Source organism: Rhipicephalus microplus, chromosome 10, assembly GCF_043290135.1.
Source record: "Rhipicephalus microplus isolate Deutch F79 chromosome 10, USDA_Rmic, whole genome shotgun sequence".
NCBI classification, from domain to species: Eukaryota; Metazoa; Arthropoda; class Arachnida; order Ixodida; family Ixodidae; genus Rhipicephalus; species Rhipicephalus microplus.
Genome location: NC_134709.1, coordinates 62,947,056 through 62,959,283, shown reverse-complemented (window position 1 = coordinate 62,959,283; position 12,228 = coordinate 62,947,056). Strand labels below are relative to the sequence as shown.

General features: G+C 47.4%; 2 protein-coding genes across 3 annotated transcripts in view; one reads left to right on the top strand and one right to left on the bottom strand.

Moving 5' to 3' along the window:
• Positions 1–12,228, bottom strand: part of RanBP3 (ran-binding protein 3) — a 198,080-nt gene that overhangs the window by 78,554 nt on the left and 107,298 nt on the right. The gene's annotated exons all lie outside the window — the stretch shown is intronic.
• LOC119181650 (solute carrier family 4 member 11-like) overlaps positions 10,166–12,228 on the top strand; it is a 97,365-nt gene continuing 95,302 nt past the window's right edge. For both annotated transcript variants that reach the window (XM_075875756.1, XM_075875755.1), the window contains exons 1-2: positions 10,166–10,431; positions 10,747–10,787. In XM_075875756.1, the coding sequence (XP_075731871.1) occupies positions 10,266–10,431; positions 10,747–10,787 (207 nt within the window). In that variant the 5' untranslated portion in view covers positions 10,166–10,265. The remainder of the gene's footprint in view (positions 10,432–10,746; positions 10,788–12,228) is intronic.

Sequence of the window (12,228 nt, the reverse complement as noted above, 5' to 3'; positions counted from 1 at the left end):
TTGATACACTCCTTCCCGCTGGTTCAAGCTCCCCTGTCACATACGTCCGCGTTGCCATAGAGCGAGCCGACGCAGCACGACAGATTGCCCGCAAACGACTCATGCTTTCTCAAGCCTCTCAGAAAGATCGATACGATCATCACCACCGCGAAGTTTCGTATGCACCAGGTGTTCTCGTACTCTTGTGGACCCCATGTCGTCACATCGGCCTCTCAGAAAAACTTTTATTTCGCTATGACGGACCATACAAAGTCCTTCGCAAGATCACCAACCTCACCTACGAGAGACAGCGAGTCGTCGACGAAGCGCACTCAATGCCACCACCATCCACTGTTGTGCACGTCGTAAGACTGAAGCCTTATGTGTCACCCAACACTCCCCTTTCGTGACAAGCGCCGGGTCGGCGCTTTAACGCCGCGGGGTAGTGCCACAAGGCAGTAGTGGGATTGGGGCATAAAGCGGTAGAGGGTCCCTGGCTGAAAGAAAAGACTACGAAGTGGATAGAGACTGGTTCCAGCCCGCCAGTGCACCAGGCATTGTCATCGCGTGTAATCGTTGTAAATATCTGTAAATATACGTTTTCTTGTAAGAATATGTACGCCCCGCAGTGCCCATTCATTGGATGTTTATTTTTGTACTCAATGGAATTGCCATGTATATTGTATTTTGTTCGTATATTGTAGTGTGTTCCCGGAAGTGGTACTTTTGTAATTCACTGCTCTGTTTTTTTTCACCCACTCCTGCTATAGCCCTTAATGGGCTGCAGTATGTGAATAAAAAAAATAAAAAAAAAATTGGGGGAGGTTACATTGTGTGAGGACAACTTTTTTTTTTACTGTTTCGTGTCACCGACGTCGACGCCTATGGTCAATTTTCACAATTGGTGTATATAAACCAGTCTGTTTTGGCAAGAGAGCGAAATCTGGGTAGTTTTATTTATTAAGGCGAAAGCTTTAATAAATAAAAAAAATCCCTATTCAAGCACTTTGAACATGACTGAAAAGAGGAAGATGGCTTACAGTTAAACACAAGTTCACCAACAAAGTCTATGCGCACTCGAATGCAACTTGCCAACAAGTCTTCAATGTAACCTTTTTAAGTGTTCAATTAGAACCACTTCTTTTTTTGTGGAAGATACTATGTTTTACATCTACAATAACGCACGAGCCTATATAACTAAAAGACTATCACCTCTTACGTATTCCCGGCGTCGCTGCGCATAACTTAACTCATTGCACTGCTCATACAGTATAGTCCACACCTGTAGTTTCGGCAGTGGCAGCTGTGAGGGCCCGATGGAGGTTTAAACACCTCGTTTAATGGCACACGTCACAGTTGGCTCACGCGCCGCCATTGCTCTCCAGACACCAATAACCACTGTTCCTGCAGCATCATGACTGCCAGATGGATACTCTTTGCTGCAGAGCAATGGTAGCGCATCGACAATGTTCGATTGTCTTACATATGTTACGAAGTTCTAAAAATGTTCTGGTAGCTTTCTTCAACCAAACCTTCGCAGAAGGTGGCGGCTGCATCCGTTGCTGGTGGCCGATAATGAACAAGTTTTAATTTATTGCGATAGAAAGTTTATAGACAATTTTCGGCAGATTTTTGCCGTCACCGTCATGTCTCGGATATGTGTAAGTCTGTATATGTCTGTTAAAGGCACAAAGAAAAATAAATCATAAAAAGAACTATCAAGGCACCCACCGGAGATTCGAACCAGCGACTCATCGCTCTTTAGCGCGCTGCATACGGCCACACCACTCATGCTGTCCGTCACACTAACAGCGAGCTATGTATGTACACAATTTGCCACTGGTTTATTGTCAATGAACTTAAAAGAAACATTCTTGAACAAAACGTGTACTTTGTTTGGACAAGCCTTGCATTCTTTCCATAAACATTGACATGTCCTATGGCTTGATCAATGGAGAGGTGGGTTCACTGAAGAACATGCAGTTGGATGGAAGAGGCATTCCAAAATGTCTCTAGCTCCACCTCTGAAGCAACAGAAGAAAAGCTCTGGGATCAAGTCCAAGACTATTTGGGAAGTTTATGGTCCTGCCATGCCTGTGAATTCGGTTCCCGTTGAAGCGCGCACCGTCACTATCACTTAAGGCGGACAAACTCAACCCCCTGCCACGGATCAGTTTTGGTGACGCTTGCGCCATTGAAACATCGCACGGCTTCGTCGTCACAACAATGTACGTTTAACCCCGAACCCTGAGGGCTGACGTCACGAACCTCTTGCTGCACAACTTCCGTGCGGTGTGCCTACAGGATGTGCCAATGATACTCACTGGATACTTCAACGTTCACGTACTTCGACGTGAAAACCAGTGGCTTGTCATGTTTCTCGATGAAGAACTTGGACTTCGCCTCCTGTCGGACGTCACGCAGTCAAGTATTCACCGCAACATCTCTTTGGATACCGTGGTTATTGCACAACTGTCAATTCAAACAGAATTGACCATGTTCGCTCCATTTTGTATGGTTTCTCAATCTCCTAACCTTACTTCGTAGAACAGCCCAATGTCTTGTTATCGCGTTTATTGTTTCGGCCTTGTGCCGAAACATTGACTTTTTTTTGACAGCGAAAGCTGTTATGAGACATCAACAAGGGTCGTTGCACTGCAGTCGTCCGCCGCACTTGTCCGTAAGCACTATCGCGTGAAAAAAAAAATGGCAGCATATCCACGGAGTGAGGGATGGAGAGTGGGGCGAAGCATCCGTCCGTCCATTCGTTCTTGCTTCCGTCCGTCCATGTGTGCGTCTGTGTGGCCACCCGTGCGTCCATCCGCCCATCCGTGCGTCTGTTCTTGCGTACGCATGTTCATCTGTGCGCCCGTCCCTGCGTTCGTTCATGCATCGGCTCATGCGTCCGTCCATGCGTCCATCCGTCCGTGCAGCCATCCGTGCGTCCGTCCATGCAGCTATCCGTGCGTCTGTTCATGCTTCTGTATGTGTGTCCATTTGTCCACCTAATCAACACTCCAAGTACCCCCATCTCGCATCTTTTCATCATATATTCCTCCTATAGAAACACCGCCACCCAGCGGACATTCCAAGGACTGAACGAGAGGAGGCACACGCACACTTTCTTATGGCTTGCGCTTCGTGTCTACTTCCCACTTTTAACCACCTCGAGCTCGTGGTATATACTAGTTCACTGTATTCATGGCACTGCGGCCCAACGCTCGCTAAACCTTTCTAAAACCAAGGAGGTTACGCCCAGCGAGTATAGCGTAGCAACCCTTTCTTGTCAGATAGTGCTCAATGTACATGCCGATGTACATAGTGCTCCAATGGCTCCAATGGCTGTTAAGGGTATAGTGCTCCAATGACTGCTAAGGGGGAATGAGAGACAGGAGAATTCGGTTTTTAGTTAATGCGCATGCTGCGAATTTTTTATTGTTCAACAACGCACAGGAGAAATCTCCCACCGGCACCTCCTTGGAGGTCAAAATGTGAGACTGGTTACAGACTACTACTACGACTACGAGGGATGAACGGGTGCCGCTATAAGGAGCCTCGCCCCTAATAAGAAAAACGCTAACGAAATAAAAAACACCTATAGGCCAGACTGGGATTCGAGCCCAGGCTCCCTGCTTGCCAGCCCACGGTTCTACCACTGAATGACATCGCTGTTCGAAACTCCGTGGCAAACTGACCCTATTTTATTGTGTATTTTTAGCGCTTGTTTCATCATGAAACTGACCCTAGCCTGGCTTCATTTCGGGAAAGGAATTGCCTTAACGTGTGACACAAAGCGTTTCGAAACCTAAAAGGTAAGACGTTGGGTATGAACAGTCCTGTTATTTTCATTACTCTTTATCTTGCCATTTCCCCTCCTTCCGGGTAGAGTAGCAGGCTAGAGCACACTATCGCTCCTGCCGACCTCTCTGCCTTTTTGTGAATGAACTCCTTCCTCTCTCTAGAACAGCAAAGGAACACCAAGGCGTTACGCAAGGCGAATCCTGTAACGAGTGGGTCGTCAAATGTTCCTACCCATTACGATAGCGTTAAGCATAATTCATCATCGTCGTCAACCCCGGCATAAAAAAAATGCACAAAATTTCTTGCAAGTGTGTAACCGGTATCATGATTGTCTGAAGAATGACGAAGATTGGCGTGGTTAAATTTGTTCGATATTACTGTAATTTATATTCAAGATATAGACTGTACTGCCTGGTCGGAATGAAAAAAAAATACAATAATTGTGCTTTTTCTGTTTTTAAGTGCGTCATTCCTTCTTTTTGTTAGGAATATTCAATACTTGGAAGGCCTAAAAGTTCATATAACTAATTCTTGGCCAATCCTTATGAGTGGGTATGAGCCATGGATTAGGCTTTATCGTCTCTGCAAACACAAAATATGATTTAGGGCGTCGTCGGTACCTTGCAACCGTGCTTGCGGCAGTTACCCAAAGAATGTATTAAAAAGGCTCTAGAAAAAGCTGTCTCTGTGAAAATACTGCACATTCCGCGTAGGCCTAATGTTTTTTTTTTATTGCAACAAAAATTAACCTGCCCCTTTCAGATAGAGGAGAGGAGGATGAACCAAACCTAGACACATGCCATAAGCCATGGTGGTGGCGTCTGAGAATTTTTTTTTATTCCTCTTCGCATGACTGTGTTCCGCAAGCGATGCACACAAGTACAGTCACCCAATTTATTTTTCGGCGCATCTTCACCACGTCACTTCATTAAGTTCCAGAAAGGGTTAAGGCAAGCGCGTACCAACAAAAAACACGCGCAGAAAACAGAATGACTGACAGTTGGATTTGTCGGATCATGACTCTAAGGGCTGAATTGCGCAAACATGCAATTCTAGCAATAATCTTGCGTTTCTAAGAAGCTCAGTTTTGTACATACCTGGTGGCATCTGTGCGGTGCACAAGAAACTGCGTGCTCAAGGAAATAAACTTTTGTTGGTAGTTTGCGCACTGTGTATTGTCGTCTCTTCTTCTACACTCTAAAAAAAGAGCGAGTAAAAAGGGTGTGTTTTTGTCCCACTACAATAATCGTCATCTATAATGCGTTCCATCCTTGCGCTATCGCCCCGCGCCCAGTATATTCTAGTCGCGATCAACATGTCCATTATCAGGGTTACATTGCATTCTCGATAGGAAAGTGGCCAGCGCCGAGTTTTCAAGGAGAGAAGCGCACGCAAGCCTGATGACGATCATTGTTGTGGGACAAAAAGACACCCTTTTTACTCGATATTTTTTTAGAGTGTAGGCGCTGCCTTTTTTGCGCAATTCAACACTTCGCTACAAAAGAAATTTTAGGAACTTCGTTCCATCACAAGGCGCTAACACAAAGAAGAGTCGTCGCTGCTGCGCACGATAGTTAAAAGTTCCGGTGATTGTGCTCGTCGACATCACTTGCGGAACACAGTCTTGCAACAAAGAATGTAAAGAAAAATTTCAGACGCCAACAGGGCTCACTGAATCATGGCTGACATCTATGTTGGTTCCTCCCCAATCCTCTTCTCCTTTGAAAGTGGCAGGAAAAGCTAGGGGACGCAGGTTGCTTCAAGTTCTCACTTAGGTCGTCGCAAAGCCTTAGCTAGGTGATGCGGGACACAGTCTTGCAACGAAGAATGTAAAAAAAAAAATCAGACGCCACCAGTGCTCATGGGATCATGGTCGATGAGCTTTGTTGCCCCCCCCCCCCCCCTTCATTTGAAATGGGTATGGGAAGCTAGGGAACTCAGGTTGCTTCAAGTCTGCACTTAGGCCGTCGCAAAGTGGTGATTCTAGGTGGTTCATACGTTGATTCTGGGCCCAGAGAGGTTCTACTTAAAACCACAGACAGTCGCAGACGCGACACGGCTGTCCAAACTCCACAGGCAGAGACTCCCCCAGAAAGCAAGCGTTCGCAATTCTGACGCATTTACAGGCACGTTGGCGTTGGCGTTCCGTCGCTTCGCGATGTTCTCGCAGCCGCCGTCGCCTTTCGTGTTACCCAGTATTGACACCTAGTACGTACTCGGGTGTCCGGCTCGCCACCGTAGCATTGGCCTAAAGGCCTGACCACACGTAACCGTCGCAGCGCGTGGCTTTCTTTACGCGGCGCCGCACTCTCTCCCTAAAGGGAGAGAGAGGGCGCGCACCATCTCCTAGCCATGCGTCCTCTTTTTTTTTTTTTTTTTTTTTTCACAGCGCCGCGTCAAGAAAGGTACGTGCTGACGCGCTGCAATCAGTACGTGTGGTCAGGCCTTAAACTGCTGCCCGCTTCAGTTTTAGTCCGCCAGGGGGGCGAGGGGTTGTGGGACTTACCCAAGTTCTACGTCACATACCCTTTGCTAATGATGATAGTTTTCTCATAGGCCACACGCACAAATAGCGGCTAGCTTAAGTAGTTCCACTGTTAGAATAAGTTAGAATAAAATTAGCACAAAATTCATGGTTCTTTTAATTGGTTTGTTCATTTAGCACGTATTGTAGCCTAAAGACAAAAGAAGGGGCCAAAAAAGGTAATATGAAACTATTCAAAGAGTTTAATTATAGCATTGAAAAACAAACACATACTAACAGTTAAACATAATTAAACGTACAGTTACAGAAACCATTGCACAAATTTGCAACAATTGGCACACGACCCATTAAGTAAATACTAATTATGGAGTGATCCTAGGTCTTAAGGCCCACAATGTCTACGTTGAAGTCACAGACAAGTATAAAGGACAGACGGGCGCACGGATGGACTAAGGACAGACGGACGGCGTAGGTGGCTTTTTCACAGCTGTGTAGTAGGTGTTATGATACGAGTGTGGACGCCAGCACATCACCGGACAAGGCTACACCTTAAATAAATAGCTTCGCCCCTACAAGAGTTATAATTTCCAAAAGCAAGCTTGGAAGAGACAGAAGCATGTGTGTCTTTCGAGATACCACGCAGTAACACTGGTGTTGCCCACAGTTGGCTCTACCTCAATACGATACGCCTACTTTGGTTTATACCGCACGCTTAGTAGCTCTGCGGCAAAGCGCGCTTTACAGTAGCCCACAAAGGTAATTTTGACGTGTTACTTCAACTCGGGAATCTCGCGCAAAAAAAAAAAGAACAGCACAAAACAAGAGACCGTGCGAGTCTGCATTTATTTTGCCACTGTTTTTGTTAGTTTAGAGCCACGTGGGAGAGCGTTTCCAGGGGACACCTTCTTCTAACGCATTCTGAGCTCTCAATCGAGATGTGCGCGTCTGAAAACCAACTCGGAGATTACGCGTTGCCAGTATAACAGCCTTTCGATCTTCAATAGCTTACCATGGTCAGACTGGTTGATATATGTGATTGGTTTAAATGAGCTACGTAGTACACCAAACCCCTTGTAGTATTATTGGCATGGTTTCATCAACAGTTTCTGACGTGTTATCAGCATCATTACGCTCTCGAAGAAACTGAAGGGTCCATCCCGCGACCATCGAGTCCACATTCAAATACCACTAACACCCGGCCTCCATGATAGGTAACGTAGATACTTCAATCGCATACGCGTCGCATATGACCGGGTCCCGGCTGGGTACCTATCCCTTATTGGTCAGGCAACGTGACACGCTCCGATACTTCTCGAGCACGTGCTGCGTCAGCACACTACAGGACATGACACCTTTCACATTACTCTCAGAGCACATGTGAGAGCACCCGTCGCGCTGAGATAAAGAGGCTGCGTCCCCGCTGCAGTGTCCATAAGACACGCCAGTGCGACTACCGCACGGATCAGGCGGAGTCGCTGCCGCTAGAGTTCGCTGCCGCTCTTCCTATAGGCGCTGCGGTCGGTAGCGCTGCCCGAGTCGTCGTGCCCAAAAGCCTGACTGTACGGCAGCATCTTGAGCTACTTATCGCGGCTCCGGTTTTTAATTACATCAGATTTAGAGATTCATAGATTAACGGCAGCGTTCTATGACGAAAGTAAATGACTGGTATGAGAATGTTTCAACCGCGTGCGCATATGCATTTACTGTTGCGTTCTATCTCCGCCAGTGCTAAATCATAAACGATTCACTTATTCCTTTGTGAATTAAGCGTCGGCCATGAAAAACACAACACTTTAGACATGTTGCGTAGATCAAAGTTATTATTAAGTTGGTACTCATTCAGACACAACAAAAAAATTGGGAATCCTTATTCTTCTCCTTTAAAAGTTGAACTTGATAGCAATATCCTGTTCCTATGCGTACTTCAACCACTTAGTGAATTAAATCTTTTCGACCTTGCTGTACACCCACTACATGGCCTGCAGGGAGTAGACACATTAACATGTGTGCCTTTTGTAGCACCGGAGAGGCTTTAAACAATGAAGTCATTATGATAATCACACGCTCTGACGCCCACTGGCAATGTACGCTTGTAACACGCATTATTAATGCAATATTTCACGTTGTATTGTGAAACATGTATACAGAATGTGTGTGTTTATAAAACATGAAATTTACTTTGATGACGTTTTCAAGAAGAGCAAGATAGTTTTAGTGTACTCACAAGCAGACGCGTGCCACGCGAGGGACCCTCTCAGAACCAAAATTTTTTTTCGATTTGTTCTGGTCTCGCACAAGATGGGGGTTTTTCGCTTACAATGACCAACGCTGACGCCAGAATTTTTTACGAAACAAGCTCTTTAATGCTATCACGTTAAAGCTGACAGGCACAGGTGTATGATGCGCAGCGTGTATCATAATGCACAGGATAAATTATGGCACATATCTACCTCACTGTTTTACTATTAAATACACAAACTTGAACACTGTCCTTTCCGAAGGGTTCACATGAACGTGCTCACTAAGCTAATATTTGTTTCCTCCATATTACTATCCCGCAGACCACCAGCTCAGAGCGGCAAACCGGGTGAGCATCTGCTTGACCACCACACCCTTTCCGGCTCTTTCCTCTCTCACTCTCCTCTGAACATTTTGAACGTTTGCCACTAACTTATGTTTACCTTATAAACATGACCGTCATCATCATCGCAAAACTACAAGAATTGAGCCATTTCAAAGTTATGGAAAACTTTACGTGTCCGATTGCGCTATCCCATTCTACTCTAGAAGGCGAAGCCCAAGCACTCGCTCTGTTCATTATTTTTTCTGTCTTTAAACAGTGAAGACAACACACCATGATGTCTCCGGTGCAGTTGGGAAGTTCCTGCGATAGTTATGATTGAAACTAATTATGAGGCAGAATACGAGAAATTTCGTATGAAGGATGGGGTATTTCTTAAACTGCTACATTGCGGCAAATCAAGATAAACGAAGCAGAAAGCGTGAACGCAGTGATTATGCTGGTCAGATAGGTGTTAGATATTGAATAGTGAAGCCATACCAATGAACCAAACCAACCTTGAAGTTGTAGAAGTGTCCTAGAACAGTCTTTCAACAAAAATCAGTGCGCACGAAGGCCTACCAAATAACGCAAAAAATATCTTTGAAGAAATGCCAGCCGTTGACGGCTGCTGAGTGGAAATTCTTTCAGACACAGGAGAGGCAAGCACATTACGTGCTTTGAACGTTTCCACTGAAGGACTCCAATAAGCTGCGGCAGTGCGGCAAGTGTCTTCACGACGGACTTTCCAGCCGGCGTTTAGAAGTATGAAACAATCTATCGCTTGTGTAAAGTTGAGCATACATGTACGCCCGCTCTGATGCTTCTAAGCTCTGTCGCTTTTAGTTCCCCCCTAGCTACAGCTACCACAGAGTCCTGCAGCTTCGTCCGGGCTCATTTTTTTTTGTGTGTTTTAGAGCTGGGCAATGTATACGTTCGGAGGGCAGTGAAAGCCATTTTATTTCTGCACAGAGGCAGTTGCGAATAGCGAGCACCCCGTAATGATTTTGTCGAATCAGGGGAAAGCTGGCTACGGCAGGATATGAACAAAAGCAACCTGTGCACAAGGTAGAACGTCGAGGTGTAAAGGACAGTTGATGTCACTTTCAAGTGGACGATAGGGGCGCATCACTACAGGGGCACGCACACAGAGCCCATTGCCCAATCAGCATGCTGTGAACGCGAGCGCCCCCTACTTCGACTCCCACTCTTCCCTACTTCCCCCGCTCCTCGCCTCTTTCTACCGGATGTCCTCCAGAGGTCCTGGTGGCGTCACTGCTCCCGTATCGACTCCCGTCGGACCATGCGTCGGCAAGAGGCAAACAAGCAAGAGGGAGCCGACGAGGCGCCGAACGCTGGCGCTGCCGGCGCCTCTGACGGGGCGCTCGGGGTCTCATCGATTTAGGGGCCGCCGTCGAGGGGGGTAAGCGCCCGGGGAGGATGCCGGTCGCTGGCGGAGGCCGGGAAGCCACCATGAGCGTCCGGCGTGTCCGCGGCTCCTTTAGGGGCTCGCTGCGACAGTACGTGAGCGGCGAGACGGCCAAGCGGAACCCGGTGAGACACTTCCAATGGGTCTACCAGAACGACGAGTGGCACATCGCCTACGGTAAGCGAGCGGATCGTGCTTTTCGAGAACGCGCGGCCTTTTTCGTCTCGTTCCTCGGCTCCCCCCGCATCTAGCGCTACCGTACCACGGCTGCGCGCGTGTGTGCAGCCCGTTGAAGTAGCAGCCACCCCGCGCCCTGCCTCCCTCTCTCTTCTTTCCTACCTCTTTCTGTGAAACATGAAGGAACGGAGAGAAAAAAAAAGGATGAAAAATTACGTTCTAACCATTGTTTCTCGTTTCCACCTCCCGCGTCCTTGATTTTTTTTATCTTCCATGCATCCTGGACGTGTGCCCTCCACTGGGACCTCCTTGCAGACGACGGAGATGAGGTGTCCCTCATGTTCGCCAAGTTTGAGGTAAGTGTGTCGCCTGTCCCGCGCGTCTTCCATTTCTCGTTCGCGCTTCCTTTCTCGCTCTCTCTTGTTCTCGTTCTTTCTTTTTTTATCGTCTGCTCGCTACTCTCCTCCCTCGATCCCAGCTGCATCTTGCTCCTCCCCCTTGCGTGCAAAATAAAAAAAAAAGAGACGGAACTGCTTTCGGGAAGTATATCAGTTGTGTACGAGTGAGGACGCGATATGCGTCTGCCATGCCAAGCTTTGAAACAGTTATACCTATCCCCACCAAGTTCACCTTCAAACCACGCTCTGAATCACAGCGATCATCCCTCTACTGAGGAGAAGAGGGATAGAGAGAGAAGGCCAGACAAGGGGGCCTCGGAGGTCGCACAGAGGTTTCGCTGGGGCGAAAGGGGAGTCCGGGGATGATTGGCGTACAGCAGGTTCTTTTGCTCAGCAGAACGGCTACGGTTTATAGTGTGCTAACGTTTGTTTATCAGTGCGCGGGTGTCTCGAAAACCTTGCGGAAATGGTGCTGCCTGCTGCGATAACGAGGCACGCGATGCGGCCCGTTGTGCGAGGCCCGTAGTCGCCTCTCGTGTTGCTTGCTGTCCAGTCCCTCGTGCGTAAAGAGAGGTTAAGATGTCATGCGAGTACAGCCGGCGGTCGCTCTTTCATGTCAATCGGTGGAAAAGGATGTTAATGTTTATCCTTCAGCTGGCATGGAGAGAGGGGGAAGACGAGGTTTGACTGAAAGTTTAAGTGTCGAGAGAGCTCGAATAGCAATAATCTCTCATCGCTTCTTCGTAATCGTTGTTGTCTTTCTTTTTTTTTTTCCTTTTTCGTCATAATCAACACAACCTTCACCGGCCTCACCAACGCGAAATCTTGTAGCGAGGCTCTCGCTCTCCGAAACCTCGCGTCATTCGAAGAGTTTAAGAGCAACGAGAATACGAGGGCCCCGTTTCGCCATCGGCTGCCGTGTTTGCTTGAAGTCGAAGCGGAGCCGATCGTATTGCTCTATCGACTCTGTGGAGAATACGAGCGCGCCGAGGCTTTACGTTTTTACGGTGCAATCGAGCGGAGGAAAAGGGTTGTTGCGAAAAAGCGAAAGGTGCTTGGATGGCGGAGTGCAATCATAAGCGACGAAGCGAGGCACTTATTAGAAAAGAAAAAAAAAACTGCCTGCAGAAACGATATATACGAGACGCGGAAGGCATATGGGATACATAGCGTCGTCGTGGAAAAATTTACGAGATTCCCGTGTGTATACGTTGCCTTCGAGGGAAAGAATTGGGGATGTGGGGAATGTGCTCGCTACGTGCGCCTGCGAAATAGATAGGAGAGGGGGGGAGATTTGTGTTTGCCGTCGCGAGCTTGACGAAACGCTTTTTCCGCCGCGCTGAGTGCGTGATTCTGTAACTATAATGTCGAAAAGGCTGATTCATGCGGACGATAGAAA